Source organism: Staurois parvus, unplaced genomic scaffold (genome assembly GCF_062004578.1).
Source record: "Staurois parvus isolate SC_StPar_1 unplaced genomic scaffold, SC_StPar_1.0 ptg000470l, whole genome shotgun sequence".
In the NCBI taxonomy this organism is placed as follows: domain Eukaryota; kingdom Metazoa; phylum Chordata; class Amphibia; order Anura; family Ranidae; genus Staurois; species Staurois parvus.
In genome coordinates, this window is record NW_028318266.1 from 1431454 (window position 1) to 1451300 (window position 19847).

Below are 19847 nucleotides of genomic sequence, written 5' to 3' on the forward strand. Positions count from 1 at the left end.
TGTGGGCTATAGCAAGGCCTCTACCATGTGCCGGTGGTCCCTGGGTTTGTGTGGGGGCTGCCCCGATGGGCCCTGGACTACTGACAGAAGACTTTGGGAGGAGGTATAGGTGCCTGGGTAGTGCGCTGACCGTGATTAGGATCACCTTCAATCTGTGCTCTGGTGGTGAAGGATCTGTGCTCACTGGGCCGCACTAGGCCTCACCACCCCTGTGTCACTGATGGGGGGGAGGGAGGAAGATGATGATGCCCCTCCGGCGCGGATCGCCAGACCCAGAGGGGAGACAAGTAAGCTGCTCCCTGCACGCGCGGAAGGGGGGGTGACCAGCCGTCCCCCTTCCCGCTCCCGACTCACCACCACCAGCTGATCCGAAGGAGGATGCCGCGGCTGCACCTAGCCGCAGCAGGCCGCACCGGGTCGTCACCGCAGGACGGCGCCCGAAGCGCTCAAGACTTCCCAACCGCACTGCAGCAGGGACGGGTGAGTAACCCGCTCGCCCCCGCCCTCCTATACGACCTGGATGCCCGAGGTTGGAGAGGAATCCCGCCGGAGCTCCCTGTCATGCGACTCGTCCGGTCGCCATCTTGGACACGCCCCCCTATTTTTTTTTTTTTTTTTTTTTTCAACTGAGTTAATAATCTTATCCTTCTATATTTGTTTTTCATGTATATTTTTATTTTTTTATACCTTTTTTTAGGGCTCTTTAGGGCTATTGTTTATTGGTACAGTTTCAGATACACTCCCGCCATAAAAATGCCATACCGGTATACGAACGTTGGTGGGGCAATAGGCATGAAGATACCCAGTACTAACTTCAAGAGGTACAATTTTTAATGCCATGGTGGTGGTCTGTGTGTGCTAACCTTACCTTGGATTACTGGAAACTTAGATTAAGGTAAATTGAGCAGACAATAAGGGTTTTTTTTCACAACAGCAGTATACTGATGTACATTAAAATCTTGGAGGTTTGTTTCCATTGTTGACTATAATTGCCCTTTAACCACTTCAAGTCCGGACACTTTCACCCCCTTCAAGTCCGAACACTTTCCCCCCCTTCCTGCCCAGGCCAATTTTCAGCTTTCAGCGCTATCACATTTTGAATGACAATTGCGCGGTCATGCAACACTGTACCCATATGAATTTTTTAGCATTATTTTGAGACAGATAAAACTTTATTTTGGTGGTATTTATTCCCCATTGGGATTTTTATTTTTTTGCTACATAAATGAAAAGTCCAAAATTTTAGAAAAAAAATAGTTTTTCTTATAAAATTTTGCAAATAAATAATCTTTCTTCATAAATGTTGGCCAAAATGTATTCAGTTATCTTTTTAGTAAAAAAACAAAACAAAAAAAAATTAGTTTATAACCAAAAATTATAATTTTTCAAAAAATGTTTTTACATTTTTATTTAATTTTTTTTGATATTATTTATTTATTTATTTATTTTACATACTGTCACCCTAGCATAGTGACACTGTACTACTTGTGGGGGGTGATGAAGATTTTTTTTTTTTTACACTGATTGCTTTTATACCCATAAAGGCTGTAAAAGCAATCATTTCTCCTTCTCTCTGCATTCTTGCAGCCATTGAGAAATACTGTGTGCACTGTGATTGGTCACAGCTTGTCACATGGTACAAGGCTGTTGTGAATAGCCCTGTACCATGTGATCTCTGTGATCATTCACAGATTTCACACGTAGTAAGCAATGATGTCAGAAGTGACATCTTGCTTACTACTCTTAATGTGATCACTGATTGACTAATCAGTGATCACATGATTGGGACCTCGTACAGAGGTCCCGTACAACGAATGTCCGGAGGACACAGTGGGCACCGAATAGCGGTGCTGTGTGCTCCTAGGGAGCACGCACAAGCAGGGAGCGGGGAGGATGTTTATAAATGGCCACCAGCCCCTGCACTGCTCCCATCAGGCCGTTTATATACATGGGCCAGACGGGAATTGGTTAACCACTCTCCAACTTCCCACAGTACATGTGTTGCGGGGGAGCGTCACGGGCAGGTGGGACGACATACTGGTACATCAGCCGACCCGCCCTGTGATTGGACACAACACAAGTTTGGCTGATTTTAGAAAATGATTTTGGCTGAAATCAGCTGCGTCCAATCACAAGACACAGAACTCTGTGAAGAGGGAACATCAATCTGGCAGTCCATCCATCTCACTTGTGTGGATGAAGGAGTCTGTTAGTTTTTTTTCTTTTTCCTTTGTACTGGGAAGTACTTGGGTCATTGGTTCAAATCCCAACCACGGCACTATCTTCACGGAGTTTGCATGTTCCCTTGTGCCCAGTTTCCACTCAGACCCCAAAGACATGCTGCCAGGTAAATTGGTCCTAGTATGTATGGGATTAGATTGTAAGCTCCTTGGGGGCAGGGACTGATGCAAATATATAATAAATATGTAAAGTACTGTGTAAACTGACAGTGCATTATAAATACATGTAATAAATAAATAAAAGCTTCTAGGCCAAACTTAAATGTTCTATAGCCCGAAGGTAAGAACTGAGAGGGATAATTAACCTCTTGGCTCCGGCCGAACTCAAATATGCGGCCTCCCGGCATCTGGGTCTAGACGCCGAGCTGCCACACATTTGCGTTCTATTAAAAAAAACATATGTGCCGAGAGCGCGTGCTCTGCACGCTCCCAGCAAACGCGTTCGGTACTCATGGAAAGGTCCCGATCTCCTCTTTCGATCGGGACCTTTCCCGATCATGTGACTGCTTGACAGCAAATCACAGTGGTCACATAACCCGCACATTTGCATTCTATAAAAAAATACATATTTGCCGAGAGCGCGCGCTCTGCACGCTCCCAGCACACACGTTCGGTACTCATGGAAAGGTCCCGATCTCCTCTTTCGATCGGGACATCCCGATCATGTGACTGTCATGACAGCAAATCACAGTGGTTTCATGACCCTAAAACCCACCCCACCTCCAAGGGGTTAAGCTCCTTGAGAAAACACAGGGCAGCTCTGAATTTCTGGTATGAATAATTTTTTTTTTTTTGCACTTATCGAAGAGATTAACAAATGCTTCCAATGGTGTATTCACCAGACCAAAAAAGGTAGCAAATAAGAGAAGTTCATTGCTTGAGGTTTCATACATATTAGCCAAAAACTGTTTAAAATAACAAGTGCTATTGTAGAAAAAAGTGTAAATCATACTCTTGCCAACCACACAAAGCATATTCATTAATAATTAAATACAAGTGTTTTTGTAATTTTTTTTTGGCAACTGATGTTTTATTATTTTTTTCCCCATGAAATCAAATTAATGTCAAGTATACAAACTATACATCTTGTGAAGTGACAAGAATAATGTATTATTATATAGCACCAACAGTTTATGTAGAGCTTACAATATAAAGGGAAACAGTACGGTTATTTATTTCAGGTACTTATATAGCGCCATCGATTTACGCAGCACTTTACATATATATTGTACATTCACATCAGTCCCTAACCCTCAAGGGGTGTACAATCTAAGGTCCCTAACCCTCAAGGGGGGTACAATCTAAGGTCCCTAACCCTCAAGGGACGTACAATCTAAGGTCCCTAACCCTCAAGGGGAGTACAATCTAAGGTCCCTAACCCTCATGGGGTGTACAATCTAAGGTCCCTAACCCTCAAGGGGTGTACAATCTAAGGTCCCTAACCCTCAAGGGGCGTACAATCTAAGGTCCCTAACCCTCAAGGGGTGTACAATCTAAGGTTCCTAACCCTCAAGGGGTGTACAATCTAAGGTCCCTAACCCTCAAGGGGCGTACAATCTAAGGTCCCTAACCCTCAAGGGGTGTACAATCTAAGGTCCCTAACTCACATTCATACATACACATACTAGGGACAATTTAGACAGGATCCAATTCACCTACCAGCATGTCTTTGGAGTGTGGGAGGAAACCGGAGTACACGGAGGAAACCCACGCAGGCACAGGGAGAACATACAAACTCCAGGCAGGTGGTGCCGTGGTTGGGATTCAAACCAGCGACCCGAGTACTGCCAGGGGGAAGTGTGAACCATTTAGCCACTGTGCTGCCCAGTTACAATACAGTAAAATACAAAAAGGTTAAGAGGGTCCTGCTCATAATGCAGGCCATAGACGGTTCACTTATCGGCCGATTTTTCGTCTGAAATTTCCTCATTTCGTTTATCGGTCATGCTGGAAAATTTGTGAAAAACGGACGATTTTCAAAATCATTGGAGGCAACATCGGATTACAGAATGAACAATGTTTTTTTTTTCGGACAAAAAATCGGCCGATAAACGAACCGTCTATGGCCTACATAAGAACTTACAATCTAACAGGGTAGAGAAAGTGGTATAAAGGGTTATAACCAGGGCTGTGGATAAGGGGGTACCACCAGTCCTCCTGTACGGGGCCCAGGCCAGCAGAGGGGCTCAGGTAACTAGGTGACATGGATGTGGGCAGGGAGGGTGATCAACACAGCAAGGGGGGCAATTACTGGAACCAATCCCCTGTATGGCTCTGTCTGCAGCAGATTAAAGCTGGCTTCTTCTCCTCTTCCCCCCGCTGGCTTTTAACTGCTGTAGAGAAAGCTATGCAGGGGATAGGTTCCAGTAAATGCCCCCCCACCACCACACCCATAACCCTCCCTGTGCAACATACGTTTCACCCTGCTGCCCAAGCCCTCCTGTGTCCACCCACCCCCACGGTGCTGCCAACTTGCCTCCTCTCCCTCCCACCGGCAGCTGCAAGCACACAATAGGATCCTTCAGGATGGAGAGTGGGAGACGGGTCCGGTAAACATGTCATATTTAACAGCCCTTTCCTCTCAATGAATTAATACAATGAGTGAACAGTACCATATCACTTACTGTGTTCATTCATAACTGAAGCATAGTAAACAGAGATTTTTTTGGGGGGGGCTGTCAGGCTGGCTTTATGGGGCCCCGCGGGTTCTAACAGCAGCCCTGGTTATAACTGTGGGGATGACCTCATGGAAGAGATAAAAGGGATTGCCAAAGGCAGCCAGAGTAGGAGATAGCTGGACAAATTGAGGTAGAAAGTTCCAGAGGATGAGAGAGGCTCTGAAGAAGTCCTGGAGACAAGCATGGGAGGAGGAGACAAGAGAGCAAGGAGGGGAAGAGGGGACGATTTGGGTGATATTTGGAGACAAGATTGGTGATGTAGCTTGGGGCAGAGCTGTGGATGGTGTTTTATGTTGTTGTTAGTATTTTGAATTTAATTCGCTGGGCAGTGGGACGCCATTGGAGGGATTGGCAGAGAGGGATGGCAGACACTGAGCGGTTGGTAAGGTAGATAAGTCTGGCAGCAGAATCCATGATAGACTGGAGAGGAGATAACCTATGGAGAGGTAGGCCTATGAGAAGGGAGTTGCAATAGTCAAGGAGAGAGATAACAAGGGAGTGAATGAGTAGCTTGGTGGTTTCATTAGTTAAAGGGAAGCAAATTTTAGAGACGTCACGGAGGTGACGTCTGACAGCGATTCAATGTGGTGTGTCCAAATTCTCTCAAAAATGTAGAGCAAATATTTGACTATCTAAAAAAAGAGAACCGTTCTGTATTCGCCACCCCTCTCTGCCAATCCCTCCACTGGCTCCCAGTTGCCCAACGGATAAAATTCAAAACTCTAACAATGACATAGAAAGCCGACCACAACACTGCCCCAATTTACATAACCGATCTTATCTCTAAATATCACCCAAACCGTACAGTCCGCTCCTCGCAAAACCTCCTACTCTCTAGCTCCCTTGTCTCCTCCTCCTATGCTCGGCTCCAAGAATACTCCAGGGCGTCACCAATCCTCTGGAACTCCCTACCCCAATCTATCAGACTCTCACCTACTCTACTTGCCTTTAGGCGATCTTTGAAAACCTAGATCTTTAGGGAAGCCTATCCCGCCCTTTGCTAATTCTGGAATTCTCTACTCTTCCAACCAGTCCATCCCCCACAGTTAGTACCTACTGTACCATTCACCCCTCCCTCCTAGATTGTAAGCTCCAAGGAGCAGGGCCCTCAAATCCCTCTTGTATTGAACTGTATTGTTACTGTATCGTCTCCCACTATAATGTAATTAATTGAGAGGAATTATGGGGGATCCCCCCAAAATGGCTGTATTAGGAGTGGAAAGAATTCAGGAGTGACTTGGATAAGGGTATGGGTTTAATGAGTGGGCCATACCAGTATATGTCATGGATTACCCCAGGCTACTCCCACATCTCCTGTATCTGTCATCAGCGGAAGGATGGATAGGATGTAGTAACACTGGTGTTTAGTACCAATGGAAGATCATTTTATATGGGGTCTCTTTATATTATGTACAAAATGAAGCTCTTAGAGACTTGATACCATATTATTTGACATGTTTCCAAAGGTATCTCTTCCCCCAGAACTTGCTCCCATTTCTGTTTATATACAATAAGTGTTAGACAGAAGACTGGAGAGGTGTAAGAGTGATCAGTCTAGAATAGATCTATTGACCTAGAAAATTAGCCCCTTACTCGAAGGGCCGGCTACACAAATTTTCTCAAATGCTTTTAATTCACAGAATGGTAGAGATTTGGTTAAAGAGTGGGAATAATGATGAATTTGTAGGTAACCATAAAAGGCTTGTTCAGGGAGATCAGGAGTATTTTGGAAGTCTTGGAAGGAATGTAAAGTTCTAGATTCTAACATCCACCAAATGACTAAAGTGAAATAGGGCCTTACCCTTTCAAAAATGAGACATCTGTGAGAATAAGCTATTTGGGATATTGGGAGAATTTGTTGTGAGGGAATAGTATTTTTGTACATTTTTGCATTTTTTAAGTAATGCTAAAAAAATGAACAAAATGAACAAAAACAGGATTATTGACTGTTATGTGACTGTTAGACATATTTATGAAGCACTGAATGTGACACTTCCACAAACATTCACTTCAGGTCAATCACTTGTACAGGACACCAGGGATGGGACCAGGAAAGGAGGTACAGTATGTGTCTCCATTGTTTGGGTTGTGGTCCCTTTAAGGGAGATAACAAAATGCAGGTGAAGCACTCACCCATGCAGGGTGAGGGATTCTGGGGTGATCCGATAGGTCACATTGCCCACCAGAGGAGCACACCACTATTACTACCAACACAATACTTTATTTTCTAACCAGGGTACGACTTTGATTGCACCACACCACCTTTAATGATTAGGTGGATATTTCTTATAAACATTGCGACAATCTACAATATCCTGGTTGGTGGCTTTTCTAGTGGCTTTATACATCTATATGTGGTGAAGGAGTGGCATTTATTGCTAAACATCTGTGATGTACTACCAGAAACATATATACAGTCTTGTGGCTCTCTCCCTGTCACATATCGGATGGTTCCGGTATTCCACCAGGTGGACAATGAAGTATCAGTGCTTTCTAATACTCCAGCATCCTTATCTCTTTACATACTCTTCATCCCATCTGATCCCATGAAGAAGTGGAATCCATTCTAACTTTTGAGTGCTGATAGTACACAGACAAGTTTCAAGTGCTGCCTGTTTGTTTTGGGGATCCCATTAGGGGGCACCCTGTTAGTCAAGGAGTGACCTGAGTTTAGCTAGTGGCTCAGACATAATTTGTTTGCGTCATTAGCAAAAGAGTCATTATTGCTGTGTGTTTAATAGGTTGAAGAAAAGCAGGCCAAGTGCCAATGGGCATGGAAACCCACCGCTGTCGGATGCTATTGAAATAAAAGCACAATGGCCCGTACGGGGATCACATCTGCGACCTTGGCGTTATTAGCACCACGCTCTAACCAACTGAGCTAACCGGCCCAAGCTTACTGAGGGAGGGTCTGCTAAAGCTGGCACAGGGCTATCTGGGCTGTGAGTAATTCTTTGGGCAGCCACAGAAGCAATGACACAAGAGCAGGCAACAACTGGCCCCATGGCATTTTAGAGACCTCGTGGCGCAACGTCTGACTCCAGATCAGAAGATTGCGTGTTCAAATCACGTCGGGGTCATGTTGATTTTCATCGCCATCTGCTTAGCCCACTTTCATAGAGTGTTTCCGCATCCCAGGCTACTGGGAGTGGACCCAGGGGCCACTCACCTCTAGACTACCCTCGCACAGATTCCCTTACAGCTTGGCCACTGGCCAGGAGGAAGCTTGATATCTGGGTGACAGTATTGAGTGCAGGTTCCCAAAGCCTCTCATAGGCAAGAATGAAGCAATTATAACCTGGGTCTTGACAAGGTTATGAAAAAAAAGAAACAGAGCCACCCTAAGAATTATACGATTCTATGGGAAGTTTGTGATTTAGGCTGGTCTCATCTCCAGTCATCATATGCCTGATGTTCCATTTCTGATTGCACAGTGCACAAATTTTAACATGTGTATACATAAAAGGAAGTGTTTTTGTACATTTCTGAGCGGGTGCGTCAAAAGCGATCTGATAATGAAGGAAAACTGCTTTCCCAGAATTATTAAGTCCTAATATGGGTCCCAGAATTATTAAGTCCTAATATGGGACCCAGAATCCAGAGGCTCAGAGAGATCTTGGGTGGGAAAGAGCCTCCAGTCCTGATTACGGGTATTTTGGTCCTTTTAATCCACCTGTAAAAGAGGGCTGAAAAAGGTAGGTAGCAACCTCCAGGGGTCCATGAGGTGTTGAGTGGAGCTGGACACAGTTGGAAGAGGACTATGGGCTGTTTGGTTACTGAGAAAATGCTGAACTGTGGTGACTGTTTCTTTGGACCCCTGGAGCAGGTGGGAACACTGAACCCTGTTGTGGGACAAGTTTATATGGTCAATGAGCCAAAGTTTGTTTTTGTGTACTGGAGTGATGGACTGTTTGTTTTTTTTTCATGCTGAAAAGAAGCTCTTTTCATTTGCCTTTTTGAAAAGTAAAAACTGCTTGCTTTTTATAAAGCCAACTGGCTGGTGATCTGGTACCCCAAAATAGCAAACACTGTAATATAAAACACATGCACCAGGCAGATTCACCTGCCGTCAATGTTTGGCAAATGTTACATTCACTGGTTTGTAATTATACCTCCTTAATATGAATGGTAAAAAATAAAACCTAAAATATATGAAGTGTGACAATTTAATTTTGGGAATAAACTGTTAAAAATGCTTTCTTACCTATACACTAGTGGCTGTTGTCACCTTTCACAGTATTCCCCTTGTAAAGTGATGCATTTTTCTAGACGACTGTGCCAGTGGCGGAAACATTCCTGGAATTCACTTTCCAGAATGCTGCTCAGTAGCTCTGTTACAGTGTACTGGATGTCCGGGATATCATTAAATCTGTATCATTATAAGGATTTTTAAATTTTGGAAACAGTCAAAAGTTGTAGGGCGCTAAGTCAGAGGTTGTTTGCCAAGTTTTGGAAATGGATTTCTGGACCAGGAACGCGTGAACACTCATTATGTGCAGGAGCATTGTCGTGGTGGAAAATCCGCTTGTCAGGCCAGAGTTCGCACTCTGTCCACATTTGCATCCATCCTTGCGTTTTTGGCTGCCCACTTCTTGCGTCATCATGGACATCTTCCCACCCCTCCTTAAACTACCTATTCCATTTAAAAATGAAGTTCTTCATGGAATGTTCACCATAAGCCTGTTGTAACAGATTTTCAGAACAAAGTTTCACTCACACTTTTTCACACAAAATTCAATGTTAATCCACTGCTCCAGATTCCTGTCTCTTATTTTCCGTCAACAGTGCCTAGGGTACACATGTTATTTCTTCTACTACTCCATAAACACTGGTCCACTGGTCTGCTACCCAGGCGATTGCAAGTTAGAACATGTGAGAACATGTTCAAGTGCGAATGGCTACGTGATTCACCACCATAGGGCTATACCGCGGGAATTCCGGGAATTACATTGTCACACATCATGCTTAACAAATGATACAGAGGAGTGAGTTAGGGCTGATACAGGTTAATAAGGGTAACAAGACGGTAAATACGAATGTTTAAAAAATGATGTTTTTAGGTTGCTTTTTTAGCATGACTCTTCAGTTTAAGAGTTTACACCTTCAGAGTTTGAGAGGACATCTGACACTTGCTGCCTCTGCCAACAGCCTGAGCTTACAGTTATTTAACTGAGTGGTTGGCAACTTACAAAGTCGAGAGGGCCTCAACTGAGTCCTGTGTGAAACATTATTTATTCAAACATATTTTATACAAGTTGCTTTTTTGAAATTTTTGCTGCAAACATGTTGGATTCTCTATTCCAGAAAGCCCATCACTAGCTCTGCAGCTGTGGACTGTTCCTGTTGATAGAAATGATAGATGGCTTCCACCTCTGCTACCAATGAGAAAGGGGAAGGGTGTCTCTTCAGGTCTATTCACAGCAGACCCAGTGGTGTATTTAGGTTTTGTGCTGTCCTAGGCAACACAAAAATCGTGCGCCCCCCCCCCCCCCCAATGAGAGAGCGAGAGAGTTCAATGGGTTTGTGTGTGTGTATACTGTATATATGATTCTCTCTCTCTCTCTCTCTCTTTTCTCTCCTCTCTCTCTTCCCTCTCTCTCTTTCCTCTCCCTCTCCCCCCCCCCTCTCTCTCTCTCCCTTTCCTCTCTCTCTCTCCCCTCTCTTTCCTCTTTTCTCTCTCTCTTCCTTCTCTCTTCCCTCTCTCTTCTCTCTCTCTCTTCCTTCTCTCTTCTCTCTCTTCCCTCTTCCCCCTCTCTCTCTCTCTTCCTTCTCTCTTCTCTCTCTTTCTTCCCTCTCACTCTCTCTTCCCTCTGTCTTCTCTCTCTTTCCTCTCTCACTCTTCCCTCTCTTTCCTCCTCTCTCTCTTCCCTCTCTCTCACCCCCTAAAAATTGCCACCCAAAGCAAATGCCTTGTTTGCTTCACAGTAGATACGTCCCTGAGCAGACCTGAAAATTGACTATCACTCACCCCCTCCTGAAAAATGGTATTTTAGCCATGCATACAATATAAAAAAAAGAATACAATACAAAACCCTGTGCTATACATCATAATGAACATTTTCCTCCTGGAGCTGCTGAATGCCGGAGGAAGGGAGGGGAGGAAACGCCGGGTTCAGCGGTTGCAGGAGGGAAGCGGAGAGGATCAGTTCCTGTATATGCCGCCCCTGCTGCCCCAACTGTCCAAGTGTAAAACAGAATGTGTTAGGGAGGCCACACAGGCACCATGGAGCATGGGGTGGGGTCGCCATTGTGACCCCTGAAGCTACGCCATGGGGGGGGGTTTAATACCCTGACCTTCATTTCCTCTTCCAGCTTCTGCTGGCATCGAACCTCAGGCTGCTAGAAAGGTCTCAGGTGCAGTGCACTTGGCATCACTCCATCTGGGACAGAAGCCGGCGCTACAGAGGAAGCATCAGCTTATGCAGATTCTGCTTCCTCCATGGCCAGCTGCTTTCTCCACTGCCGGCTCGATGCACTCTGATGCTCTGGGATGGCGAGTTGGCAAGCCCAGATCATGATCAATGGGTTTTCGACCCCGGGTATGCGCTTCACTGTTTTGAGGTTGCAGGCCACTTCAGAGGCCTCTGTGGGCCAAATGTGGCCCACGGGCCACGGGTTGAGCACCCCTGCTCTACATTGTCATTAGCACCTACTCAGCGATGAATTATTCTAAAACAAAGCAATTGAGAAATCTAAATGTTCTTAATAATTAAAATAAACAATACCAACAGTTTGCCTTTAAAGCCCAACTTACAGTAAGTTTAGCACCATTCTTCCCCTTTCCTGAACTCCTCACACATCGTCATTTGAAATAAATTTTGTGTATACATATTTCAATTCTAGAGGACTTCTTCCTATTTATGTGACAAGAAGGGCCCATTTTACTACTTCTCTAGTAGTAGTAGTAGTTGAAGTAGGAGATAAAGTCCTAAAGGTCAAATTGGGCTTTAAGTCCTACGTTTATCTTTTTATCTCCAGGTCATGGTTATGAAGAATCAAACAGCAGTTACAGAATTTCTCCTCTTGGGTTTCGGGGACCTTTATGATCTCAAAATCCTACTATTTGTTCTCCTGTTGGTCATTTACATCATGGCTCTGACAGCAAACTCCCTTGTCATCATCTTGGTTATTGTCAGCAAGAACCTACATTCTCCCATGTATGTCTTTCTGAGCCAACTGTCCTTGTCTGAGATCCTCTTCACCAGCAATATTCAGCCCAGTATGTTATGGTTGACACTGGTAGGTGGTGGAAAAATACCCATCACCAGATGTCTTCTAAATTTCTGTTTGATCGCGGTATGCGGAATCACTCAATGTCTGCTTTTAATCTCCTTGTCATTTGACCGATATGTGGCCATTTGTAAGCCATTACATTATACTTTGATTATGACATCTAGACTTCAACTTCAGATTGTCACTTTATGTTGGTCAATGGGATTTACGCTATCCTTTGTACTATATGTTTTCTTGCATAGGTTAGAATTCTGTGGTCCAGACACCATCAACCATTTCTACTGTGATGTCCCTCCTGTTTTAGAACTTTCATGTTCAGATATTTCTTCTGCTAAGCTGGTTACTTCCATGTTGTCTGTTCCTCTTGTTTTCTGTCCATTTGTGTTTATTGTTGCCACCTATATTTTCATCTTCCACACCATCCTGAAGATGTCCTCCTCCATCAGGAGACAGAAGGCCTTCTCTACTTGTAGCTCCCACCTCACTGTAGTTTGCCTGTACTTTGGAAGCTTGGCAACTGTATACATTTTTTCACCAAAAAGCAGTTCCTCCAACACAAACAAGTACCTGTCTTTGATATATATCTTGGTGACACCATTTTTCAACCCTCTCATCTACAGCTTGAGGAACCAGGATATTAGAGGGGCCATTGTACAATATATTCACATTTTAGACTCATGCTGACTGAAATAGAGATTCTTTAAACTATTTTCTTAATCTAATGATTACTTATAAAAGGACAGCCCATCCCAAACTGATATATTAGATTATAGTAAATGAAGTGCTAAACCCCATGAGTTTTTCTTATGTATCTCAGGGACCCTATTGATAAGATATCCGTGCTACGTTTCTAGATGGAGTCTGTTGTTGACATCATTGCATAACCGGAAGTCCTCCCAAAGCCATTTTTTTACCTGCTGGAGATTGTATTATAGTATAGTTGAAATATTTTAATGTGAGGGTATTACTATTTTATATTAAGATTCTTTTGATGGTTCTACACTACGTGGGGATTTTTGCTCTCATGTGGATGGATGGTTTAATAAGAAGATTTCAGTCATGTTTGGTTGATGATGAGTGGAGTGAAACGGAATTCCTATGGAACAATAGTGTTGATGCTCATTTTGACCTTTGTTTATTTAGACGGTCATTACCATCTGGTAAGCTTGCATTTCGTTTTCTGGTGGAGGCTTTACAGCTATCTCCGGATACAATCATTTCCAGGACTTTCATTGGTGGATGTGGTCATACTCTCCTCACTCTTTCTTTGCACACTTAAAATTTTACAATTTGTGGACTGTTTTTCTGCACATTATTTGGATATTGCATGCATTTATTAATGGTTATCACTACTTGAGCTTAACCTCTTGGCACTCCCGGCTTCTGGGCCTTGATGCAGAGCAGCCGCACATTTGCGTGCAATTAAGAAAAACATATGTGCTGAGAGCGTACACCCTGCACGCTCTCAGAACTCATGTCCTGTACTCACGGAAAGGTCCCGATCTCCTCTTTCGTTCAAGATCTTTCCCGATCATGTGACCACTGTGACGGTGAATCACAGCGGTCACATGATCCTGAAACCCCACCCTGCCTCCCGGCTTCTGGAACCCTTAAAGGGTTGGGAGGCGCCGGCACCAAGGGGTTAAGTTATAATTGCTCACATTAGTCACTTATTGGCTTAGGTTTGAGGCTATAGGAATTAGTGCAGCATTTTTAAAATTACAATAGGTTTCTAGGCACAGATGCTATGCTCATTATGAGGGGCTCCCACCATTTTTTGCTGTATTATTTATTTATTGTAAATTTTAGGGAATGTTACAGGAGGAGCTGAAACGTACAAAGGTGAGTGTGAGCACCCAAAGACAGGTAGAATAAAGGCAGGTAGATTTTTCTAATGGGATATCCAAGACATAGAAGAAGTCAGGGGCTAAATCAGTCTACCAGGCCCCACCGGTAAATAAAAAATACATTTTTATGCTGTTCTTTGCTTTTTGTTTATCTTGTTACAGTAGAGGTTCTACCTGTCCTGCAGGACAAATGTCATAAATGATACAGAAAAATAACAATTGCATGTATCCAAAATGGCTTTCACAGTCTTTTTTGTACTTTAAGTGTATACCTGGAGTCAGGGGCGGACTGACAACTCATGGGGCCCCCGGGCAATAGGGGATCATGGGGCCCCTGTGTCCTTGCCCAAACTCAAAAAAGCCTATGAAAAAGGTACCAGGGGCATCTCATGGGGCTCCCTACTGACCCTGGGCCCTCAGGCAGTGCCCGAGTTTCCAAATGGTCAGTCCGCCCCTGCCTGGAGTACTTCAGCTTAAATTTCATCCAGCCCTACATATGAGTTGGAATTTTTAAACAGGTTGCAAACAGATTGGTCCGAAAGTGAAAAAACAAGGCTTCTTCTGTCTCAGCTAATCTTTTGTTTTGGTTGACTAAAATACTTAGACTTCAGCTATGACAATCTAACATAGCTCATGACAGTGAACTCTGCCGGTCCATGAAGCTGAGGATAAAACGTTCTCTAGGTTGGATTGCTGGCTCCTGCATGACTATCCTGTGTGTGGCGTGTAACATTCTTAGCCCTCATGCACACTTGACATTTTTACAGCGGCTGTTTTTGGCTTTTGACTTTTTTTTCTCCAGCCAGTAAGCCCCCCAGCATGTTATCCTGTGTGTCCATCCCCGGCATGTTATCCTATGTGTCCATCCCCGGCATGTTATCCTATGTGTCCATCCCCGGCATGTTATCCTGTGTGTCCATCCCCGGCATGTTATCCTATGTGTTCATCCCCGGCATGTTATCCTATGTGTCCATCCCCGGCATGTTATCCTGTGTGTCCATCCCCGGCATGTTATCCTATGTGTCCATCCCCGGCATGTTATCCTGTGTGTCCATCCCCGGCATGTTATCCTGTGTGTCCATCCCCGGCATGTTATCCTATGTGTCCATCCCCGGCATGTTATCCTGTGTGTCCATCCCCGGCATGTTATCCTATGTGTCCATCCCCGGCATGTTATCCTATGTGTCCATCCCCGGCATGTTATCCTATGTGTCCATCCCCAGCATGTTATCCTATGTGTCCATCCCCGGCATGTTCTCCTATGTGTCCATCCCCGGCATGTTATCCTGTGTGTCCATCCCCGGCGTGTTATCCTACGTGTCCATCCCCGGCATGTTCTCCTATGTGTCCATCCCCGGCATGTTATCCTGTGTGTCCATCCCCGGTGTGTTATCCTACGTGTCCATCCCCGGCATGTTCTCCTATGTGTCCATCCCCGGCATGTTCTCCTATGTGTCCATCCCCGGCATGTTATCCTATGTGTCCATCTCCAGCATGTTATCCTATGTGTTCATCCCCGGCATGTTATCCTATGTGTTCATCCCTGGCATGTTATCCTACGTGTCCATGCACACATAGACTGGAATCAATGTTTTTTGGCTAAAAACCCCCAAAACTAGTGGGTTTTTAGAGGAGTTTTTCAGCTGTAAAAATGCTCTAATGCTGCAAAACACAGTAAAGCGCTGCAAACCAGCTTTTTGGACTTTTTTGACCCAAAATAAACGCTAATGCAAAAACGCTAAAAAAAGTTGAAAAACCTACTTTTTAACCACTTGCCATCTGCCTGCTGTTTATAAACGGCAGGGCGGTGGCACTCCAGGGGCGGGTTGCCGTTCATAAACGGCAGCCGCCTTTTCTAGCAGTGCGCGCTCCCTGCAATCCGGTGCCCGCTGTGTCCTCCGGACACAGTGAAACACCGATCGTCGGACAGGACCTCTGTACGAGGTCCCGATCATGTGATCACTGATTGGCCAATCAGTGATCACATGCAAAGTAGTAAGCAAGATGTCACCTGTGACATCATTGCTTACTACGTGTGAAATCTGTGAATGATCACAGAGGTCACATGGTACAAGGCTATTCACAACAGCATTGTACCATGTGACAAGGTGTGACCAATCACAGCTCACTCAGTATTACTCAATGACTGCAAGAATGCAGACAGAGAGAAAGAGAAATGATTGCTTTTATATCCTATATGGGTGTAAAAGCAATCACTGTAAAAAAAAAAAAATCATCACCCCCCACAAGTAGTACAGTGTCACCATGGTGACACTGTACTGCTAGGGTGACAGTATGTAAAAAAAAAACAAAAAAAACCCCATAAATAATAATATAAAAAAATTAAATAAAAATGTAAAAAAAGTTTTTAAAAATTATAATTTTTGGTTATAAACTAATTTGGCTTATTTTGTTTTTACTAAAAATATAATGGAATACATTTTGGCCAAGATTTATGATGAAAGATTATTTATTTGCAAAATTTTATAAGAAAAACACTTTTTTTCAAAATTTTTGGACTTTTTCATTTACATAGGAAAAAAAAATAAAAATCCCAGCGGTGAATAAATACCACAACAATAAAGCTTTATCTGTCTCAAAAAAATGGTAAAAAATTCATATGGGTACAGTGTTGCATGACCGCGCAATTGTCATTCAAAGTGTGATAGCGCTGAAAGCTAAAAATTGCCCTGGACAGGAAGGGGGTAAAAGTGTCCGGACTGGAAGGGGATGAAAGTGTCCGGACTGGAAGGGGATGAAAGTGTCCGGACTGGAAGGGGATGAAAGTGTCCGGACTGGAAGGGGATGAAAGTGTCCGGACTGGAAGGGGATGAAAGTGTCCGGACTGGAAGTGGTTAACGTGACTTTACACAGCTAAGGTTACCAGTGTTAGGAGAATGTCAAGTGTGCATGAGAACTTACAATTCCAGTATATGCATCTCTGAAGGTCTCCAGTAATGTGAACCTGTTCCTTTGCCTGGTCAAGGCATTTATCAATCCATGTACACTGATGGCTAGAGTTTTCTGGAAGCAACCTTGGTTTCTGTCCAAAACTCCTTGTGCAAGGAAAGGAGTGTGTTGGTGTGAGTATGAGGGGGAGTCCAAGGAAGTGGTAAAAATGGCCATCAGAGAGATGATCCATATCCATATACAGGTGGCCTTGTTTTTAGATCAGTGTTTCTCAACCTTTTTCCAATCGGGGCACCCTTGAAAAGTATTTTCGGTCTTGAGGCACCCTAGTCTAACTCTTGGTTCACATTAGTGCGTGTTGGGGAACGCGTGAAAAATCATATGTGTTCCCGACACACAGACATGCTGATCCTTAGCAGATGTTCAAAGGTGCCATTAATTCTTAATGATACTTCCATACACTGGCAAATTTGATGATTTTTTTTTTTTTGGTGCAGCATGATTTTTAATAAAGGGTTGGTGACTTCTGCGTTTCTGTGGGTAGGGAAGCCCATTGGAATGAATAGGGTGCCCAATATGCTCTCACATCGATGTGAACAAAGGGCTCGATCACACATGATATTAGGAACAGTAAAACCCAGGGGTCGAGCAGCATTTTTACTACCCCATCTGCTCCTCCTTAGCATCCATGTTCATATACATGCTGTGGCCACGGCAAGAAGTACATCCCCAGGTGAAGGGAACCACACTGCAACTTCCTCGCAACCATGTGCACAGTCAAATTCCTCTAAAAAGCAATCCATCGAGTATCGCTTTTTAGAGAAGTGCCAGTTCTTGCCGCCATTTTGAATGCGCAAGAAAAGCAATTCTGATTGTATAGAATTAGGGGTCAAAATTAAATTTTACATACAGTTGCAAGAAAAAGTGGGTGAACCCCTTGGGATTATGTGGAGTTTTGCATGAATTGGGCATAAAATGTGCTCTGAACGTCATCTAAGTCACAACAATAGAAGAACACAGTCTGCTGAACATAATACTACACAAACATTAGATGTTGCCATGGTTTAATTGCACATAACATGTAAACATTCACAGTGCAGGGAGGAAAAAGTATGTGAACCTTTGGACTTAATAACTGGTTGACCCTCCTTTGGCAGCAATAACCTCAACCAAACGTTTCCTGTAGTTGCAGATCAGACCTGCACAATGATCTGGAGTCATTTTGCACCACTCCTCTTCACAAAACTGTTTCAGTGTAGCAATATTCTTGGGATGTCTGGTGTGAATCGCTCTCTTAAGGTCATGCCACAGCATTTCAATCGGGTTGAGGTCAGGACTCTGACTGGGCCACTCCACAAGGCGTATTCTGTGCTGTTGCAGCCATTGTTTTGTTGAATTACTTGTATGCTTTGGGTCATTGTCCTGTTGCATCACCCATCCTCTGCGGAGCTTCAGTTGGCGGACAGATGGTCGTACGTTTTCCTGCAAAATGTCTTGATAAACTCTGGAATTCATTTTCCCATCAATGACAACAATCTGTCCAGGCCCTGAGGCAGCAAAGCAGCCCCAAACCATGATGCTCCCTCCGCCATGTTTTACAGTGGGGATGAGGTTTTGATGTTGGTGTGCTGTGCCTTTTTTTCTCCACACATAGTGTTGTGTGTTCTTCCCAAACAACTCAATCTTGGTTTCATCTGTCCACAGTATATTTTGCCAGTAGTGCTGTGGAACATCCAGGTGCTCTTTTGCAAACTTCAAACGTGCTGCAATATTCTTTTTGGACAGCAATGGCTTCCTCTGTGGTGTCCTCCCATGTACTCCATTCTTGTTTAATGTTTTCCTTATTGTAGATGTGTCAACAAAAATGTTAGCATGTGCCAGAGATTTCTGTAGGTCTTTAGCTGACACTCTGGGATTCTTCTTTACCTCATGCAGCATTCTGCGCTGTGCTCTTGCAGTCATTTTTACAGGACGGCCACGCCTAGGGAGAGTAGCAACAGTGCTAAACTTTCTCCATTTGTAGATAGTCTGTCTTACCATAGACACATGAACATCAAGGCTTTTGGAGATACTTTTGTAACCCTTTCCAGCTTCATGCAAGTCAACAATTCTTGATCGTAGGTCTTCTGAGAGCTCTTTTCTGCGAGGCATGGTTCACATCAGACAGTGCTTCTTGAAACCAGTAAACCCAAAACAGGTGTGTGTTTTTTAAGGGCAGGACAGCTGTCAGCAACACATCCAATATCATCACACTGATTGGAGTCAAGGTTGGCTCACTCCTGGCTCCAATTAGCTCTGGGAGAAGTCATTAAGCTAGGGCCTCACATACTTTTTCCTCCCTGCACTGTGAATGTTTACATGTTATGTGCAATTAAACCATGGCAACATCTAATGTTTGTGTAGTATTATGTTCAGCAGACTGTGTTCTTCTATTGTTGTTACTTAGATGACGTTCAGAGCACATTTTATGCCCAATTCATGCAAAACTCCACGTAATCCCAAGGAGTTCACATACTTTTTCTTGCAACTGTACATATAAACATAGTGTACATTCACATAAATACATTCTGTATACTGCTGAGCAGGGAATTAGTCATTGAGCTTTGTTTTTAAAGTTTATTAAGGGCATTTAGAAGTGGGATCGAGTAAGGGAGGTAGAGGATGCCCAAGGGAACCGACAACTGAGAACAAACTTCCTGGGACTATTCACAAGTTTTCTCTGCAGCACAGTATCTATTGGAGAGCTAGCCAGCATCTCCTTATGTACTACCCCAGACCCTAGATGAACTTCTCCTCTTCACCCAGCAATCTGGAGGTGTCCCTGAGCAGGGGATCAAGTTCCTGTCCCTTTAGAGTGCTGAACAGTCACTAGTAGGGGGCTAATCTGGTTTCCCACCAGAGTGCTCCTTCCCCTATCTGCCCAGGGGGGTGTAAGTGTA

At 44.0% G+C, this 19847-nt stretch overlaps 1 protein-coding gene across 1 annotated transcript; it reads left to right on the forward strand.

The window, feature by feature from the left end:
• Positions 1 to 11899: 11899 nt before the first annotated feature.
• On the forward strand, positions 11900 to 12835 carry LOC149452494 (olfactory receptor 5P68-like). The gene has a single exon (XM_089689246.1). It carries the CDS (start codon positions 11900 to 11902, stop codon positions 12833 to 12835), a length of 936 nt encoding a protein of 311 aa, XP_089545372.1.
• Positions 12836 to 19847: the final 7012 nt, after the last annotated feature.

What these genes read in the sequence shown, in the direction of transcription:
- LOC149452494 (XM_089689246.1), top strand. Translation starts at nt 11,900, where the DNA reads ATGGTTATGAAGAATCAAACAGCAGTTACAGAATTTCTCCTCTTGGGT.